The sequence below is a fragment of the Anolis carolinensis genome, unplaced genomic scaffold, assembly GCF_035594765.1.
Source record: "Anolis carolinensis isolate JA03-04 unplaced genomic scaffold, rAnoCar3.1.pri scaffold_7, whole genome shotgun sequence".
Taxonomy (NCBI): domain Eukaryota; kingdom Metazoa; phylum Chordata; class Lepidosauria; order Squamata; family Dactyloidae; genus Anolis; species Anolis carolinensis.
This window is the reverse complement of record NW_026943818.1, coordinates 23052026-23072593: the sequence shown is the minus strand read 5'-3', so window position 1 is coordinate 23072593 and position 20568 is coordinate 23052026. Positions and strand designations below refer to the sequence as shown.

Below are 20568 nucleotides of genomic sequence, written 5' to 3'. Positions count from 1 at the left end.
GGTAGTTAAGGTAAAGGGTAAAGTTTTTACCTTACATTAAGTCCATTATAAATGGGTTATATAGCTGTGTGGAAGGGCCTTGAGTCTACACTGCCATATAATCCAGTTAAAATCAGGGCTTGGGCTGTGGCGTAGGCTGGAGAGCAAGCCAGCTGTAACCAGCTGCAATGAATCACTCTGACCAGGAGGTCATGAGTTCGAGGCCCGCTCGGAGCCTATGTTTGTCTTGTCTTTGTTCTATGTTAAAAGGCATTGAATGTTTGCCTATATGTGTAATGTGATCCGCCCTGAGTCCCCTTCGGGGTGAGAAGGGCAGAATATAAATGCTGTTAATAATAATAATAATAATAATAATAATAATAATAATAATAATAATAATAATAATAATCTGTATTTTATAGGCAGTGTGGAAGAGGCCTAAGTGAGGCCTAACTCTGCCTGTCCCCTGGGCTGAGTGGGTTGCTAGGAGACCAAGTGGGCGGAGCTTAGCCTTCTAACTGGCAGCAATTGGATAAAAACAATTCTTCCTCTCCCTCTAATTAGGACTTTATTTTTCTTTTTGTTGTATGAACGTAGAGGCATGGATGAGGGGTTGTGCTGCCAAGTTTAGTGTTCCTGGGATGTGTAGTTTTGTTGTTTTGTCCTAGGCCGAAATTTCATTACCCTTTTATATATATAGATAGATGTAATGTGTGTTTTCCCTATGGAGTAAACAACAAAACCACTGAACCAAATCACACCAAATTTGGCCACAAAAGACATAGTCATCCAATCTGTGTCTTTCAATTTTAAAAACCTAGAAAAATAAAGTCCAAATTACAGAGGATAAGGAAGAGCCGTTTTCCCCCTGGCTGCCAGTCAGAAGGGTAGGCCCCGCCCCCTTCATGTCATATTTCAGCCCCGCCCCCTTCATGTCATTGCTGAATTGCTAAATATAAGGCCTCCCCCGAAAATAAGACCTAGCAAAGTTTTTGTTTGCAAACATGCAGGATTGGTAAATGTACGTACCATAGATTGTTGTAAATGGAAATAATGGTAGGAATAAGAAATTCTTGATAGGATTCACAGTTTGTCTGGTGATGCTGGTTTATGATGACAACTACTGTACACTATATAACGTTCGTTTTTGTTCAACAAGAAATGTGAATTCTTCTTTGTGGAAAAATAAGACATCCCCTGAAAATAAGACCTAGCACATCTTTGGGAGCAAAGATTAATATAAGACACTGTCTTATTTTCGGGGAAACACGGTATTGTCAGTTTCTTGAGACTTACTTCTGTCCCTCTGCCTTAGTTTCTGCAAAGGAAGGACACTTCACTCATTCGTAAGAGACCCCAAAATATCCCTGGACATTAACAAGACCAGGCAGATAGCCCAGGAGATTATTAAGGTAAGAAATATTTTTAGAATTTCTTTAATTGACCCTCCATGAGGCAGGCACTGTTCAGTTTAGATCTGGTCATTGGCAAACTGTTTTGTCACTTTCAACTAACCCTCAGCGATCTCTCAAATAGTACATATCTTGAGCAGATGGGGATAAGCTTCAGTATAGACCTTCCTCTTGCTGAATAGCAAAACAAGCAGTGCCCATTGTTCCCTTCATTGGGTTACTGTGAGTTTTCCGGGCTGTATGGCCATGTTCCAGAAGCATTCTCTCCTGATGTTTTGCCCACATCTATGTGAGGTCTGCTAGAAACTAGGCAGGTGGGATTTATGTATCTGTGGAATAATATCCAGGGTGGGAGAAAGAACTCTTGTCTGTTGGAGGCAAGTGTGAACTTTGCAATTGGCCACCTTGATTGGGATTACTGCCTGTTTAAAGTTACCGTATATACTCGAGTATAAGCTGAGGCACCTAATTTTACCACCAAAAAACTGGGAAAACATTGACTCAAGTATAAGCCAAGAGCGGTACATTTCAGAAATAAAAATAGATACCAATAAAATTACATTAATTGAGGCATCAGTAGGTTAAATGTTTTTGAATATTTACATAAAGCTCAAATTTAAGATAAGACGGTCCAACTCTGATACAATCATTATTCTCATCTTCTTCAATGTAAATGTGCTTATGTATTAACAGTGTTACCGAATAGGTAAATCACCAGTAATTACTGTATATACTCGAGTATAAGCCTAGTTTTTCAGCCTTTTTTTAAGACTGAAAAAGCTTCCCTGGGCTTATACTCGGGTGAGGGTCCTGGTTGGCTTATATTTGGGTCAGCTTATACTCAAGAATATATGGTACATTTATTATTTTTATCTATTATTATTGGTATTATTACATGTATTATTTTTCTCTATTATTGTTGCTACTATTACATTTATTTTACTCTTTTTTATTGTTATTATTATTATTAATACATTTATTATTTCACTCTCATCTTGTTATTATTATTATATGTATTATTTTACTGTATTATTATGAAAAGTATACATAAGCACATTTACATTGAAGAAGATGAGAATAATGATTTAATCAGAGTTGGACAGTCTGATCTTAAATTAGGGTTTTATGTAAATTTTCAAAAACATCTAACCTACTGATGCCTCAATTAATGTAATTTTATTGGTACTGTTTACTGTTTCCTCAGGGCATGGGGTACCTTCACGCAAAAGGGATTGTGCATAAAGATCTCAAATCCAAGAACATTTTCTATGAAAATGGCAAAGTGGTGATCACGGACTTCGGCCTGTTCGGAATATCTGGTGTCGTTCAGGAGGGACGGTGAGTATTGATATCTTTTCCCCGCCAAGTCCAAGATCTGCTCTGTTAAACTGATGATAAGTAATCGAGTTCCCCATAAACAAGAAACAGTATTTAGCTTGTCTTTGTATAAGAAAATGTGTGGCGTGCCTTGCAAATAGAAGGCCAACTTGTTGGACGTGGCAACTCTATTTTATAATAATTTATAACTGCCATTCTGGAACAGAATGAAGAAGGCGGAGCCAGGAAGACATCTTTCCACTATGTCTCCTGTATCAATTTAATGATATAATAATATATAATAATATTATACTATACTAATATTATAATATATTGTATACACATGTAATATTAATAATAATATTACAATATAATACAATGTAATAATAATTATAATTCACTATTATAATTGTATATTTATATTACATGCAGTATTACTAATAATATTGCAATATAGTCGTATAATATAATATATTGTATGTATGTATATATATATACTTGTAAACCGGCCTGAGTCCCCTTTGGGGTGAGAAGGGCCGGATATAAATGTCGCTAATAAATAAATAATAATAAATATATTGTATATACATATAATATTGATAATAATATTACAATGGAATACAATATTAGACTACTAATAATACAATATAATAATATTATTTATATATTATATATTAAATGTAATACAGTAGAGTCTCACTTATCCAAGCTAAACGGGCCGGCAGAAGCTTGGATAAGCGAATATCTTGGATAATAAGGAGGGATTAAGGAAAAGCCTATTAAACATCAAATTAGGTTATGATTTTACAAATTAAGCACCAAAACATCATGTTATACAACACATTTGACAGAAAATGTAGTTCAATACGCAGTAATGTTATGTTACTGTAGTTACGAATTTAGCACCAAAATATCACGATATATTGAAAACATTGACTACAAAAATGGCTTGGATTATCCAGAGGCTTGGATAAGTGAGACTCTACTGTAGTTCAATATGCAGTAATGTTATGTTGTAATTACTGTATTTACGAATTTAGCAGCACAATATCAAGATATATTGAAAACATTGACTGCAAAAATGCGTTGGATAATCCAGAAACTTGGATAAGAGAGGCTTGGATAAGTGAGACTCTACTGTATATTGTACTATATCATTATATTACATTTAATAAATAATATATAATAATAATTATTATATTGTATCATTATTAGTATAATATTGTATTACATTATAATATTATTATCAATATTAAGCAGTTCAATACGCAGTAATGTAATGTTGTAATTACTCTATTTACGAACTTAGCACCACAATATCATGATATATTGAAAACATTTACTGCAAAAATGGCTTGGATAATCTAGAAGCTTGGATAAGCGAGGCTTGGATAAGTGAGACTCTACTGTATTACTAATAATATTACCATATAATGATATAGTACAATATAGTCATTTAATGCTTATATTGGTCTATGCTAATAATATATTGTATGTTCATTTGATTTGTAAGCCACTCTGAGTCCCCTTTGGGGTGAGAAGAGCGGGATATAAATGTAAATAAATAAATATTTTGAGTCATCCTCTGCCTCTTTGGAAGGATGGCTTTAGAGTTGAAGTCTTTTTCTTCTTTTAGGCGTGAGAACGAACTGAAGCTGCCGCACGATTGGCTCTGCTACCTGGCCCCGGAGATTGTACGTGAGATGGCTCCTGGGAAGGATGAAGACAAGCTCCCTTTCTCTAAAGCTGCTGATGTCTATGCTTTTGGGTAAGAGAAGGAAAGACAATCCACCGGAGGATCCTCTAACCCAGGCATGGGCAAACTTGGGCCCTCCAAGTGTTTTGGACTTGAGTTAGACATGGTGGTTCTGTAGGTCTGTGTGCCAAGTTTGGACCAGATCCATCGGTGTTTGGGTTCCCAGTGCTGTCTGGATGTAGGTGAACTACAACTCCCCCAAATCAAGGTGAAGTTACCCCAAAGACCTCCAGCATTTCTTGCTGGTCATGGGGGCTCTATGTGCCAAGTTTGGTTCAATTCCATCTTTGGTGGAGTCCAGAGTGCTCATTGATTGCAGGTGAACTATACATCCCGGTTCCTACAACTCCAAAATGTCCAGGCCAATTTCCATCAAACCACACCAGGATTCAAATTTTGGTATATGGGGTATGCATGCCAAGTTTGATCCAGGTCCATCACTGTTTGGGTTCATAGTGCTCTCTGGATGTAGGTGAAATACAACTCCTATAAATTATAATAATAATAACAACAACCACCACACCAGAATTCAAATTTTGGCATATCGGGTATGCATGCCACGTTTGGTCCAGATCCATCATAGTTTGAGTTCATAGTGCTCTCTGGATGTAGGTGAACTACAACTCCTAATAATAATAATAATAATAATAATAATAATAATAATAATAATAATAATAATACAACATCACACAGTCCTAGACACTTGGGACGTGTTCAACTTGTGATTTTGTGATATGAAATCCAGCATATCTATCTTGTTTGCTGTGTCATAATAAAATAATAATAATAAATCACACAGTCCTAGACATTTGGGAGGTGTTCTTCTTGTGATTTTGTGATATGAAATCCAGCATGTCTATCTTGTTTGCTATGTCATAAAATAATAATAATAATAATAATAATAATAATAATAATAATAATAATAAATTACACAGCCCTAGATACTTGGGAGGTGTTCTACTTGTGTTTTTGTGATATGAAATCCAGCATATCTATCTTGTTTGCTGTGTCATACAATAAATAAAAATAACAATAATAATAATAATAATAATAATAAAAAATATCACAGTCCTAGACACTTGGGAAGTGTTTGAATTGTGATTTTGTGATATCAAATCCAGCATGTCTATCTTGTATGCTGTGTCATACAATAAATAATAATAACAACAACAACAACAACAACAATAATAATAATAATAATAATAATAATAATAATAAATCACACAGTCCTAGACACTTGGGAAGTGTTCGACTTGTGATTTTGTGATATGAAATCCAGCATGTCTATCTTGTTTGCTGTGTCATACAATACATAATAATAATAATAATAATAATAATAATAATAATAATAATAATAATAATAATAAATCACACAGTCCTAGACACTTGGGAAGTGTTCGACTTGTGATTTTGTGATATGAAATCCAGCATGTCTATCCTGTTTGCTGTGTCATACAATTAATAATAATAATAATAATAATAATACATCACACAGTCCTAGACACTTGGAAAGTGTTTGACTTGTGATTTTGTGATATCAAATCCAGCATATCTATCTTGTTTGCTGTGTCATACTATGTCTTTGTGTCAATAATAACAATAACAATAACAACAACTTTATTTTTGGATCCCGCTCCCATCTCTCCCAGGGGGACTTGGGGCGGCTCACAAGCTCGATATCAACATACATTAAAACAGCCATGAATTAAAACCAATATAAACAATAAACCATATAAACAACATAAGCAACATAAAACATAACAAGTCATCTGAGTCTGAGCATAGGGTAAAATATAGAGAGGTAAAAATTATGCAGACTCCACGTAAGGCTCAGGATAAAATATAGGGTGAACAAGGAAGACGGGTAGGTCTCATTTAAAGATTAATTCCTCCAGTACCGTATATACTCGAGTATAAGATGACCCGAATATAAGCCGAGGCACCTAATTTTACCACAAAAAAACTGGGAAGACATTGACTCCAGTATAAGCCGAGGCTGATAAATTTCAGAAATAAAAATAGATACCAATAAAATTACATGAATTGAGGGATCAGTAGGTTAAATGTTTTTGAATATTTACATAAAGCTCAAATTTAAGATAAGACTGTCCAACTCTGATCAAATCCTTATTCTCATCTTCTTCAATGTAAATGTGCTTATGTATCCTTTTAATGATAATAGAGTAAAATAATACATGTAATAATAATAATAATAATAATAAATACAGGAAAATAATACAAGTAATAATAAATAGAGTAAAATAATAAGTGTAATAATAATAAGATCAGAGTGAAATAATAAATGTATTAACAATAATGATAAAAATAGAGTAAAATAAATGTAATAGTAGCAACAATAATAGAGAAAAATAATAAATGTAATACAGTAACACCAATAATAATATTGGGGCCGGGCTGGTGAGCAGTCTGCTGCAATAAATCACTCTGACCATGAGGTCATGAGTTCGAGGCCAGCCCGTGGTGGGGTGAGCACCCGTCAATTAAAGAATAAAAAATAGCTCCTGCTCGTTGCTGACCTAGCAACCCTGCATCTATCAAGTAGGAAATAAGGTACCACTTATAAAGTGGGGAGGCAAATTTAACTAATTTACGACATTGGAATGAGGAAGTGCCATCACAGTGGATGATGAAGCAGCTGCTCCCCCCTGTGGCCAGAATCAAACATCCCCTCAGGAGAAGGTTAAATTGCCTCTGCGTCTGTCTCTGTCTCAGTTCTATGTGTATTTGGGCATTGAATGTTTGCCCTATATGTATATAATGTGATCCGCCCTGAGTCCCCTTCGGGGTGAGAAAGAAGGGCGGAATATAAATACTGTACATTAATAAATAATAGAGAAAAATAATAAATGTAATAATACCAATAATAATAGAGAAAAATAATAAATGTAATAATACCAATAATAATAGAGAAAAATAATAAATGTAATAATACCAATAATAATAGAGAAAAATAATGAATGTACCATATATTCTCGAGTATAAGCTGATCCAAATATAAGCCAACCAGGACCCTCACCCGAGTATAAGCCAAGGGGGACTTTTTCAGTCTTAAAAAAAGGGCTGAAAAACTAGGCTTATACTCGAGTATATACAGTTTAGATTGGTAGAGGTTTTTGTGGTTCCGCAGAAATTAATGTTTCAATTCCTTGGGTTTTTCAGGACTGTGTGGTACGAGCTCCAAGCCCGAGAGTGGCCGTATAAGAGCCAGCCGGCAGAGGCTCTGATCTGGCAGATCGGGAGCGGTGAAGGCATGAAGCAGGTCCTCTCTTCAAGCAGCCTGGGGAAAGAAGTCGGCGTAAGTAGACCCATACAGAGCTATACAACCGCAGCTGCCTTTGCAATGATAAGCGGAGGTTTATGTCCAGCTTGGCCAACTCCATCATCCAAACAAACCTAACTCACGTGTGATTTTCCTTTTGAAGGAAATCCTCTCCGCCTGCTGGTCTTTCGATGTCAGCGAGCGGCCCAGCTTCACGCTTCTGATGGACATGCTTGAAAAGTTGCCAAAGCTCAACCGGAGGCTCTCTCATCCGGGACACTTCTGGAAATCAGCCGAGTACGTATTGACCCGTATTTTGGCTTCTGCCAATTGCATTTTTATTAATCTGCTGGTAGGCAAACATAGAACATGGGCGCTAACTCAAGTGTTAGACATAAAAATAGTAAAGGTTTTCCCCTGACATTAAGTCCAGTCGTGTCCGACTCTGGGGTTGGTGCTCATCTCCATTTCTAAGACGAAGAGCCGGCGTTTTCCGTAGACACCTCCAAGGTCATGTGGCCGGCATGACTGTGTTACATAAAAATACATCCATTTAAATATGTTAATCCCTACTTATGTCCCATCGATTTAAGTTCTCCATCAGCATGTGTTGTTGTAACTCTGCTGAAGTCACATTTCTTTTTTTTTTAAATACTTTTTATTAAGATTTATTTTATAATACAATAATAATATAATAGTAATAGAGAAGAAAAAGGAAAAGAAAAAAGGAAAAAAGAAAAGAGAAAAAGAAAGGTTAATATATACGTATGAAAAAAGTAGAAGTCACATTTCTTTAGAGGACACATGCCTAAAGACCTCCCTGCTTTAATGCGGTTCCTATTTATTTACTCAAATTTGTTTTTGAACTGCTAGGTAGGCAGAAGCTGGGATAAAGGTCAGGAGCTCACCCTGACCTGGGCTTACAAACTCTCAACCTTCTGGTTTAGCTTGGATAAGTGAGACTCTACTGTATTTACATAAAACTCTAATTTAAGATAAGACTGTCCAACTCTGATTAAATCATTATTCTCATTTTCTTCAATGTAAATGCCCTTATGTATCCTTTTAATAATAACAATACAGTAGAGTCTCACTTATCCAACATAAACGGGCCGGCAGAACGTTGGATAAGCGAATATGTTGGATAATAAGAAGAGATTAAGGAAAAGCCTATTAAACATTAAATTAGGTTATGATTTTACAAATAAAGCACCAAAACATCATGTTATACAACAAACTTGACAGAAAAAGTAGTTCAATACACAGTAATGCTATGTAGTAATTACTGTATTTACGAATTTAGTCCCAAAATATCACGATATATTAAAAATATTGACTACAAAAATGCGTTGGATAATCCAGAACGTTGGATAAGCGAGACTCTACTGTACCAATAAAAATAGAGAAAAATAATAAATGTTCCATATATACTCGAGTATATAATATACAATAATTTATAAATATACAATACATTGTATGTACTTATAATATTGATAATAATATTATAATGTAATACAATATTATACGAATTAATAATATAATGTTAATTATATATTATATATTAAATGTAATATTACTAATAATATTACCATATGATGATCTAGTACAATATAGTAATTTAATGCTTATATTGTGCTATGCTAATAATATATTGTATGTACATTTGATATGTAAGCCGCTCTGAGTCCCCTTCGGGGTGAGAAGAGTGGGATAGAAATGTAGTAAATAAATAATAATAAATATAAGCCAGCCAGGACCCTCACTCGAGTATAAGCCGAGAGGGGCTTTTTAATCCATGTTTTTATTAGTTCTTGTCATTTGTTTTTATTGGCTAATGTTTAAATTTTTATAATTGTGCATGTTTTTTGTCTATTGTTGTGTTTTATATTGCTGTTGTTTTTATTCGGGCTTGGCTCCATGTAAGCCGCCCTGAGTCCCCTTTGAGATAGAGGCGGGGTATAAAAATAAAATTATTATTATTATTATTGTTATTATTATTATTCAGTCCTAAAACAAGGGCTGAAAAACTAGGCTTATACTCGAGTATATACAGTATATACTCACAGCTGTTTTCGGTTACAGGTAAGCAACCATTCCTTCTTCTTCGTGGTCTCTGTAAAATGCGCACAGCCCTATGTGCGAATTTCACAGGTGACCACTCGAAGAAACATGGTTACAGCTTACGTGGGCAGTAAGCTGGGCTGAAGGTCGGGTGCTCACCCCGACCTGGGCTTCGAACTGCCAATCTTTCAACCGGCAAGATTTATTGTAGCTATGCTAAAACCCAGCCCAAACAACCAAAAAGAGCTCGCTCTATGGATAGGAAACTAACTGTGGCAACCCCTTTTAGGGCACAGCTATGATAGTAGCGTGTTTCCCTTGTTCTATGGCTGTCTTTTGAACTATAATGGTGGACTAACTCTCTGTTCTCTTGTATGTCCTTCCTTCTTTTTGTTTGCTTTCCACCTTCTGTCTTATAGGTTGTAGCTACTGACGCAATAGCTGGGTCCTACCTTGCATGCTCTCTTGTGTCCCAAACCCACACGGCCACTTGGACGTCCACTCTGCACTTGTGTACACACACTCACACTCACACTCTCTCACTCACACACATCCTGCCCGTGTTTAACCCTTGGGCGCTCCTGACGCTTCTCTGAATTCCTTTCTCCCGCCTCTTCTCTTGGTGCGGCTGCTCACTTGAAATAACCCTTCCTGTCTGCAAGGACTGTGTCGCGCTACTAACCCCCTTCTGAGCCCGATTAACTCCTCGACTTCTGAAGTGTGTTCAGCCGGCTGCAGCACTTGTGATCCCGTCTCTCCTCGGGTGGTTTGTCTTTTCTGAACTCTTTTACCACTAGCCTCGTAAGCAAGGTGTAAGCAAAAACAAACAAACAAAAAACCAGCCAGCATTGTGCGTGCTTGTCTTTTCTATGGGATTTTTAAAATATAGGGGTGTATATGTCAGTGGTATTTCATCTGTGCATTTGAGCTATCCAGCGACAGAGCATTCAAGGGTGATCTCGCGGCTTAAGTTCCAAGAACGTTGGGATTGTTATAAAGGTGGAGATGGATTAGAAGCTTTACTAGATAAACCACACACATTATATGAGGGCTTTGGGGTTGTTGTATGTTTTCCGGGCTGTATGGCCATGTTCTAGAAGTATTCTCTCCTGACGTTTCGCCCACAATGTCAGGAGAGAATACAGTAGAGTCTCGCTTATCCAACGTTGGATGAGCGAATATGTTGGATAATAAGGAGAGATTAAGGAACAGCCTATTAAACATCAAATTAGGTTATGATTTTACAAATTAAGCACCAAAACATCATATTCTACAACAAATTTTTACAGAAAAAGTAATGCTATGTAGTAATTACTGTATTTACGAATTTAGCACCAAAATATCACGATGTATTGAAAATATTGACTACAAAAATGCATTGGATAATCCAGAACATTGGATAAGTGAGACTCTACTGTACTTCTAGAACATGGCTGTGCAGCCCAGAAAACATAAAACAACCCTGTGATCCCGGCCATGAAAACCTTCGACAACACATATGAGGGCTTTACTTGATTGATTTGACACATCTTTGCGTAGTAGCAAAACAAATACAGTAGAGTCTCACTTATCCAAGCTAAACGGGCCGGCAGAAGCTTGGATAAGTGAATATCTTGGATAATAAGGAGGGATTAAGGAAAAGCCTATTAAACATCAAATTAGATTATGATTTTACAAATTAAGCACCAAAACATCATGTTATACAACAAATTTGACAGAAAAAGTAGTTCAATACACAGTAATATTATGTAGTAATTACTGTATTTACGAATTTAGCACCAAAATATCACAATGCATTGAAAACATTGACTATAAAAATGCGTTGGATAATCCAGAACGTTACTGTATTTACGAATTTAGCACCAGAATATCACAATGCATTGAAAACATTGACTACAAAAATGCGTTGGATAATCCAGAACCTGGGATAAGTGAGACTCTACTGTAATAGAATCATAGAATCCTAGAATTGGAAGAGACCTCGTGGGCCACCCAGTCCAACCCCATTCTGCCAAGGAAAATCGCATTCAAAGCCCCCCGATAGATGGCCATCCAATCTCTGTTTCAAAGCCTTCACCAACGTCTGGGGCAGAGAGTTCCACTGCTGAACAGCTCCCACAGTGAGGAGGTTCTTCCTCATGTTCAAGTGGAATCTCCTTTCCTGTAGTTTGAAGCTATTGTTCCGCATCCTAGTCTCCAGGGCAGCAAAAAACAAGCTTTCTTCTTCGTGGTCCCCGTGAAATGCGCACATATGGCTGGGCGAATTTCATGGGTGACTACTCGAAGAAACACGGTTACTTTGAGTTACTTCACGTGGTCCCCGTGAAATGCGCACAGCCATATGTGCCAATTTCACGGGTAAACACTCAAAGAAACATAGTTACAGGTAAGCAACCATTCCTTCTTCGTGGTCCCCGTGAAATGTGGACATATGATTATGCGAATTTCACGGGTGACTACTCGAAGAAACACGGTTACTTCGAGTTACTTCACGTGGTCCCCATGAAATGCGCACAGCCATATGTGCCAATTTCATGGGTAAACACTCGAAGAAACATAGTTACAGGTAAGCAACCATTCCTTCTTCTTTGTGGTCTCCGTGAAATGCGCACAGCCATATGTGCAATTTCATGGGTGACCACTCAAAGAAACATGGTTACAGGTAAGCAACCATTCCTTCTTCTTCGTGGTCCCCGTGAAATGTGCACATATGACTATGCGAATTTCACGGGTGACTACTCGAAGAAACACGGTTACTTTGAGTTACTTCACGTGGTCCCCGTGAAATGCGCACAGCCATATGTGCCAATTTCACAGGTAAACACTCAAAGAAACATAGTTACAGGTAAGCAACCATTCCTTCTTCTTTGTGGTCTCCGTGAAATGCGCACAGCCATATGTGCAATTTCATGGGTGACCACTCAAAGAAACATGGTTACAGGTAAGCAACCATTCCTTCTTCTTCATGGTCTCCATGAAATGCGCACATATGGCTGGGCGAATTTCATGGGTGACTACTCGAAGAAACACGGTTACTTCGAGTTACTTCACGTGGTCCCCGTGAAATGCACACAGCCATATGTGCCAATTTCACGGGTGACCACTCGAAGAAACATAGTTACAGGTAAGCAACCATTCCTTCTTCTTCGTGGTCCCCGTGAAATCGCACAACCGTATGTGCCAATTTCAAGGGGTAAACACTCGAAGAAACATGGTTACAGCTAAGCAACCATTCCTTCTTCTTCGTAGTCTCTGTGAAATGTGCACAGCCATATGTGCCAATTTCACGGGTGACCACTCGAAGAAAAAACATTACAGGTAAGCAACCATTCCTGCTCCCTTTTCCCTATGACTTCCCCTCACATATTTATTCTTGGCCATCATGTCTCCTTTCAGCCTTCTCTTCTGCAGGCTAAACATGCCCAGCTCTTTAAGCCACTCCTCATAGGGCTTGTTCTTCAGACCGTTGATCTTTTTAGCTTGTCAACATTTCCCTTAAATTGCGGTGCCCAGAAGCTCTGTTAGGGATTCTGTCTAGAGTAACTTTTCTCCTTGGCATCTGGAAGAGACTTCCTGTTTCATAACTAAACAGATTGAGCCGAAGGTCATGAGTAAAATAATCTAAACTCCCTGAAGGAGCTTTTTTTTTGTGCTGTGAATTCAGAGCGAAAATGCTTCTCGCTTTTGTACAAGGACTGCCAATGTAACTGTTTCAATTTCCTTTCCCCACCGTCCCTCCTCCCCATCCTTCTTCTTCAGCATTAACAGTAGCAAAGGTGTCATCCGGTTTGAACGGTTTGCCTTGGGAGATTTGGAAACGAGTAATCAAAAGATATAACTTGGTGTGTTTTTTAAAATAGCCGTTGACTCCTAACTGTTGTCCGTGTTGCTTTCACGCCTGGAAAAAGCTACTGGAGACCTCGGCGGACGCTTCCCGAAGCACGGAAGGGGCACCTTGAGCCATTCCTGCCCCGCCAGCGAGATCTCACTTCTCTTGTGTTTCTTCTGCCCTCTTCTTGAGTCAGCAAGTTCATTTTGTTTACATTCTAATTCCTTTTTTCCCCCCTGTGTGAATTGTATTTTCCATGGGTAATAATAAATGTGATATAAGGTTTTTTTTTAATTTATGGAAGTGTTGTAAGCTCGTATATCGTTTGGCTTTCACCTGTGAAGAAGTTCTCGGATATTTCAGAACATTTGAAGTGGCGGTTGCACATTACCGAAGGGCATGTCTATGTGAACAAAAATACCCAATCAGTTTGACACTGCCGGGTTTCTCCCAGTGATACTGGGAATGTTGTGAAGAGGTGCCACCTTGACCGAAAGGTGTTTTCGTTGTCTTCTCTGTGGAGTTTGAAAGCGATGTGAAACGGAGTGGACGGTCCTCGGATAACGGACTCCGATGGTGACTGGAATTGTTTTGTGGTTTTGTGTTTTGTGACATGGTTTGAAGCATGAAATGTGATGTATGGCATCGATGTTTGTATCATGGTTGAAAATATTTTGGAAAACAAGCTTCTACCTCTCATTATTTTGGGGGGTTGGGGTGGGACGTCTTGGGGTGGGCACCTGAAATAGGATGGTTGTGTCATTTCCTACACACCTGTGTCTCAGTCCTTCGTAACCACTGTTTTCTCCCCTTCGGGCATCATGTAACCTTCTAGCTGCCACTGGACTCCCAGCTACCAAAATGGTCAGTGGTTGGGGTGATGGAAGCTATAGCTGGAGGCCCACATATTGCCCACATTGTCCTGCATCTGGTTGCTCCATTTGTCTCCAGCTCCCTGGAGATGGATAGATCACTTGATGAAAACCAGCTTCTCCCCAAATCTAATAAAAAGAGTAGTAGTAGTAGCAATTTATTACGGTCTATGACCAGAATATATGGAAATGGGCACAGGTGCCCGAAAAGGGGAATCACAGTTCCCATAAAAGTCAGATAAAAGAACAAGTTAAAAACATGCTATAATAAAAACAAATTAAAAGCAGATTATTAGCAGGGTCAGCTAATAGTAAATATGGATCCACTAAGAGGCTCTGGAGGGGGATAGAGGGAGCATTTGCAGTATTTCAGTTATAACAGATTGCTCTGGCTACAGGCCCTGTGGGGTCAGTCATCGTCCGTCTGATGGAAATTGCTGCCGCACAGAACCTGGCGACACTATAGGTTATCGCAGAACAGGAGTCAGAGAGCAGCAGAGAGGTGTAGTATCTTTCAGTGCGGCCTGGATGTAATTTAAAAAAAAAAGAGTAAGAATGTTAAACAGAAATATTTTTCACAACTCTGGCTCCAGATTGTAAGGCGGTTGAGTGCAATGTCCTCTGAAAGAATTCAGTTTTGTGTGAATGGTTCTGCATATTTTTTTTTCTGAATTTTCAAGTCATATAACGGAAGGATGCTAAAGGGGGGCAGTTTATTCTGAGCCCCAGGAATAGTCATAAAAATGTGTTGTTGAAGGACAGACTGTGAGTTTTTCTGGCCATGGTCCAGAAGCATTCTCTCCTGATGTTTCGCCCACATCTATGATAGACTTTGTGAGGTCTGTTGGAAGCTAGGGAAGGGAAGTTTATATATCTGTGGAATCCGCAGGGTGGGAGAAAGAACTCTTGTCTGTTGGAGGCAAGTGGGAATGTTCTAATAATTATAACATATTGTATATACGTATAATTATTCATGATATTATATTGTAATACGATATAATACTAATAATACAATATAAGAGTATTAATTATATACAGTAGAGTCCCACTTATCCAACATAAACGGGCCGGCAGAACGTCGGATAAGCGAATATGTTGGATAATAAGGAGGGATTAAGGAAAAGCCAATTAAACATCAAATTAGGTTATGATTTTACAAATTAAGCACCAAAACATCATGTTATACAACAAATTTGATGAAAAAAGTAGTTCAATACACAGTAATGCTATGTAGTAATTACTATATTTACGAAGTTAGCACCAAAATATCACAATGTATTGAAAACATTGACTACAAAAATGCGTTGGATAATCCAGAACGTTGGATAAGCTAGTCTTGGATAAGTGAAACTCTACTGTAATTATAACATATTGTATATACATATAATTATTCATGATATTATATTGTAATACGATATAATACTAATAATATATATATATAGAAGAGTGATGGAATCACGGCAGCGGACAAAACAACAAAACTAAACACCCCACAACCTCGAAAATTGACAGCACAACCCCTCATCCACGCCTCTACAACAAAAAGAAAAGAAAATAAAGTCCTAATTATAGGGAGAGGAATAATTGTTTTTATCCAATTGCTGCCAGTTAGAAGGCTAAGCTCCGCCCACTTGGTCTTCTAGCAACCCACTCAGCCCAGGAGACAGGCAGAGTTAGGCCTCACTTGGGCCTTTTCCACACTGCCTATAAAATACAGATTATCAGATTTTAACTGGATTACAGTAGGCTCAAGGCCCTTCTGCACAGCCATATAACCCATTTATAATCTTATATTATCTGCTTTGAAGTGGATTATCTGGACTCCACACTGACATATAATCCACTTCAGTGTGCATTTTATACAGCTGTGTAGAAGGGGCCTCATATAATCCAGTTCTAAGCAGATAATCCAGAACCTTGGATAGGCGAGTGTTGGATAAGTGAGACTACTGTAGCCCCAGTGGAAGGCCATGAGAGTGTACGCAAGATGAAAAAGGTTGTTTTATTGCGGGGAAAACATTTAAGCAGCCAAAGGATTTCATGGCTGGAATCACAGGGTGGTTGTGTGTTTTCCGGGCTGTATGGCCATGTTCCAGAAGCATTCTCTCCTGACGTTTCACCCACATCTACAACTTGCCTAGTTTCCAACGGACTTCTTGAAGATGCCTGCCATAGATGTGAGCTAACTTCAGTCCGTGAGATCATTTGATACGATCCAAGTGAATAATTTGATACAATAATTTGATACGGTCCAAGTGAGTACAACATCAGGTTGAGATTTCCAGACTATATGACCGTGTTCCAGAAGCATTCTCTCCTGATGTTTCGCCCACATCTACAACTTGCCTAGTTTACAACGGACCTCTTGAAGATGCCTGCCATAGATGTGGGCTAACTTCAGTCCATTTAATACGATCCAAGCGAATAAGTGAGTACAACATTAGGTTGAGATTTCCGGACTCTATGACCATGTTCCAGAAGCATTCTCTCCTGACGTTTCGCCCACATCTACAACTTGCCTAGTTTCCAACAGACCTCTTGAAGATGCCTGCCATAGATGTGGGCTAACTTCAGTCCATTTAATACGATCCAAGCGAATAAGTGAGTACAACATTAGGTTGAGATTTCCGGACTCTATGACCATGTTCCAGAAGCATTCTCTCCTGACGTTTCGCCCACATCTACAACTTGCCTAGTTTCCAACAGACCTCTTGAAGATGCCTGCCATAGATGTGGGCTAACTTCAGTCCATTTAATACGATCCAAGCGAATAAGTGAGTACAACATCAGGCTGAGATTTCCGGACTATATGACCATGTTCCAGAAGCATTCTCTCCTGACGTTTCGCCCACATCTACAACTTGCCTAGTTTCCAACAGATCTCTTGAAGATGCCTGCCATAGATGTGGGCTAACTTCAGTCCATTTAATACGATCCAAGCGAATAAGTGAGTACAACATCAGGCTGAGATTTCCGGACTATATGACCATGTTCTAGAAGCATTCTCTCCTGACATTTCACCCACATCTATGGCAGGTCTGTTGGAAACTAGGCAAGTTGTAGATGTGGGCGAAACGTCAGGAAACGTCTAGAACATGGTCATATAGCCCGAAAAACTCACAGCAACCCAACTGAGCAGCCATCATTTGAACATCTTGAGATGTTTCTCCAGGGCTTCATTAAGGGCTCTCCAGTTTTGACACGTTTTTTTTGGATGGCCAAAGGCTATTCTTCCCATCTTGGAGCAGAGTTGGGGAACATATGGGTCTTCAGATAGCATTGGATTGCAAGTCCTATCAGTCCCAGCCAGCATGACCCATGGAAGTTGTAGTTAAGTCACCCCTAAAGAGACACACCAAACTTTCCTTGTGGTCGAATATGCCGGGAACGGTTGTATCTGAATTGCGCCAGGAGTGTTGCATAATAGCGAAAAGGGATCCCTGCGCCTAAGTGTTCGTAACTGTTTTTTCTCGTAGTGATTGTAAAGGAGTGAATCGGCACTGTGTGGCTGTTAAATCTTTTTGGTGTTGTACAAATAAATAAAAGTGAAGCGCAGCTGTTTGTTCAAGGGTCTCTTTCGCCACAATTTCAACTTGTGTCTGTAAAATGAAGTCTGTAATGCGGTGAAAAATGGACATTTACTTTTGTTTTTTTGCTTTTCAGATGTATTGTAAACTTTGTACAGTAAATATATAAATATAAATATATATATATATAAATATATTTTCTATCAACGGGGTTTGTCTTCCGGAACGGCTATTAATTAATTTAATTTAAAAATGGTTAGTATTAACAAAGAGCGCTCTGCGTTAGTTCATGCATCTGTTTAAAAATAAAACGGGAAAAGGAGAGAAAGTGCATTCGATGCTCATTGACATTCTGAATATCTTGGAGTTCTTCGATGTGAATAAAACTTTGCTCTGGATGAACCAAACTCAGTGTGAGTTTGTCATTGAAATTGTGTGGTTTCTTGGTTTATTTATTTGTCGTGACAGAAGCAAATTGAGAATACAGCTATAATGTATAGTTAAAGGTAAAGGTTTTCCCGGACGTTAAGTTCAGTTGTGTCTGACTCTGGGGGTTGGTGCTCATCTCCCTTTCTAGGTCGAAGAGCCGGTGTTGTCCATAGACATCTCCAAGGTCATGTGGCCACTGGCATGACTGCATGGAGCGCCGTTACCTTCCCGCTGGAGTGGTACCTATTGATCTACTCACATTTGCATGTTTTCGAACTGCTAGGTTGGCAGGAGCTGGGGCTAATAGCGGGCGCTCGTTCCGCTCCTGGGATTTGAACCTGGGACCTTATGATCCACAAGTTCAGCAGCTCAGCACTTTAACTCACTGTGCCACAAACAAAGTTAAAAACTTGGCATTATGTTAGATTTCCTTTGACCAGAAGCTGTCCACTTGGAGTGCCTCTGGTGTTGCTGTGAGAAGGTCCTCCGTTGTGAATGTGGTGGGGCTCAGGCCACGTTGTAGTAAGTGGTCTATGGTCTACTCTTCTCCACACTCGCATGTTGTACCCCATTTCTGCATCTCGTCCCAGAGTATAGTCTGTTCGGTGCCTTCCAAGTTTCCCAGTCTTCTATGTGCCGAGGAGGAAGTTTCTCATCAGGTATCTGCCTCAAATTGAGGTTCTGGGTTTTAGCCTGCCACTTTTGGATTCTTGCTTGCTGAGGTGTTCCTGCAAGCATCTCTGTAGATCTTAGGAAGCGGTTTCTTGATTTAAGGCATTGGCGTGCTGACTGTTATCTAAACAGAATAGGCTGGAAATGTCCTTTCATTACAGGCTGCTACTTCCTGACGGATGTCAGGTGGTGCAATGCCAGCTAAACAGTATAATTTCTCCAGCGGTGTGGGGCATAGACATCCTGTGATAATATGGCATGTCTCATTAAGAGTCACATCCACTGTTTTAACATGGTGAGATGTATTCAGCAGCAGAGTAGTAAAGCGCAAGGGCAGATGTCTTCGCTGTCTCTGGTTGTGATCCCCAGGTTGTGCCTGTCAGCTTTTGTATGATATTGTTTCTAGCACCCATTTTTGCTTGATATTCAAGCAGTGCACAGTCCAGAGTGACTCCCAGGTATTTCGTTGTACTGCAATGCTCCTTCTCAGGTCATCCTCAGAGCTCAAGATGCTTGTCTGTTCTTAAAGCGAAAGGCACATATCTGTGTTTAAGATGGATTAGGAATCAGCTGGTTTTCCCTGTAACAGTCAGTAAGAGCACCTAAAGCTTCAGAGAGCTTCTGTTTAACCATTTCAAAGCTCTCTGTTTGAGCGGTGATGGCACGATCATCAGCATAGACCAAACTCTCTGTCCCTTCTGGCAGCGGCTGATCATTTGTGTGAATGTTGAACATGGATGGAGCAAACACGCTCCCCTGAGACAGGCCGTTCTTCTGTTTCTCTGACCCTGGAACTCAACAAAAAAGCTCCTGTTTTGTAGCCGATTTCCTATGAAGCAGGGGATTTGGTTATCCTTTGTGATATTGTACATTTTCCTCAGGAGAAGGCGATTATATACAGTATCATATGCTGCTGATAGGCCTATGAAGACTAAAGTGTTGATTTTCTGAGTCAACACAAAGGAAATTTCATTTTAATAAGATCTACTCTAGTCAGACGTAACAACAGATTTTAGTCCAATATGTAGTAAACAAACATTCCATTTTACATTTAGATGTTTACCGTTTCAGAATTCTTCAATGTCTACATCAGGGGTCCCCAAACTTTTGAAGCCGAGGGCCGGTCCACAATCCTTCAGACTGTTGAGGGGCCGGATTATCATTTGAAAAAAAATACAAACAAATTCCTAAGCATACTGCACATGTCTTATTTGTAGTGCAACAACAACAACAACAAAAGAATACAATATTTAAAAATGAAAACAATTTTAACCAACATAAACCTATTAGGATTTCAATGGAAAGTGTGGGCCTGCTACTGGCTAATGAGATAGTCAAGTTAATTAGGATTGTTGTTGTTGTTGTTGTGTGCCTTCAAGTCATGTCAGACTTTGGCCGAGCCTAAGTCTAAAATTAATTAATTATTTACTGCAT

At 38.7% G+C, this 20568-nt stretch overlaps 1 protein-coding gene across 1 annotated transcript in view; it reads left to right on the top strand.

Annotated features, from left to right (window-relative positions):
* ksr1 (kinase suppressor of ras 1) overlaps positions 1-18440 on the top strand; it is a 147900-nt gene extending 129460 nt beyond the window's left edge. Inside the window, exons 14-19 of the mRNA XM_062960164.1 lie at positions 1295-1391; positions 2596-2729; positions 4345-4476; positions 7645-7780; positions 7908-8041; positions 13565-18440. Coding sequence (XP_062816234.1) covers positions 1295-1391; positions 2596-2729; positions 4345-4476; positions 7645-7780; positions 7908-8041; positions 13565-13643 — 712 coding nt within the window. The 3' untranslated portion in view covers positions 13644-18440. The remainder of the gene's footprint in view (positions 1-1294; positions 1392-2595; positions 2730-4344; positions 4477-7644; positions 7781-7907; positions 8042-13564) is intronic.
* The last annotated feature ends 2128 nt before the right edge of the window (positions 18441-20568 follow it).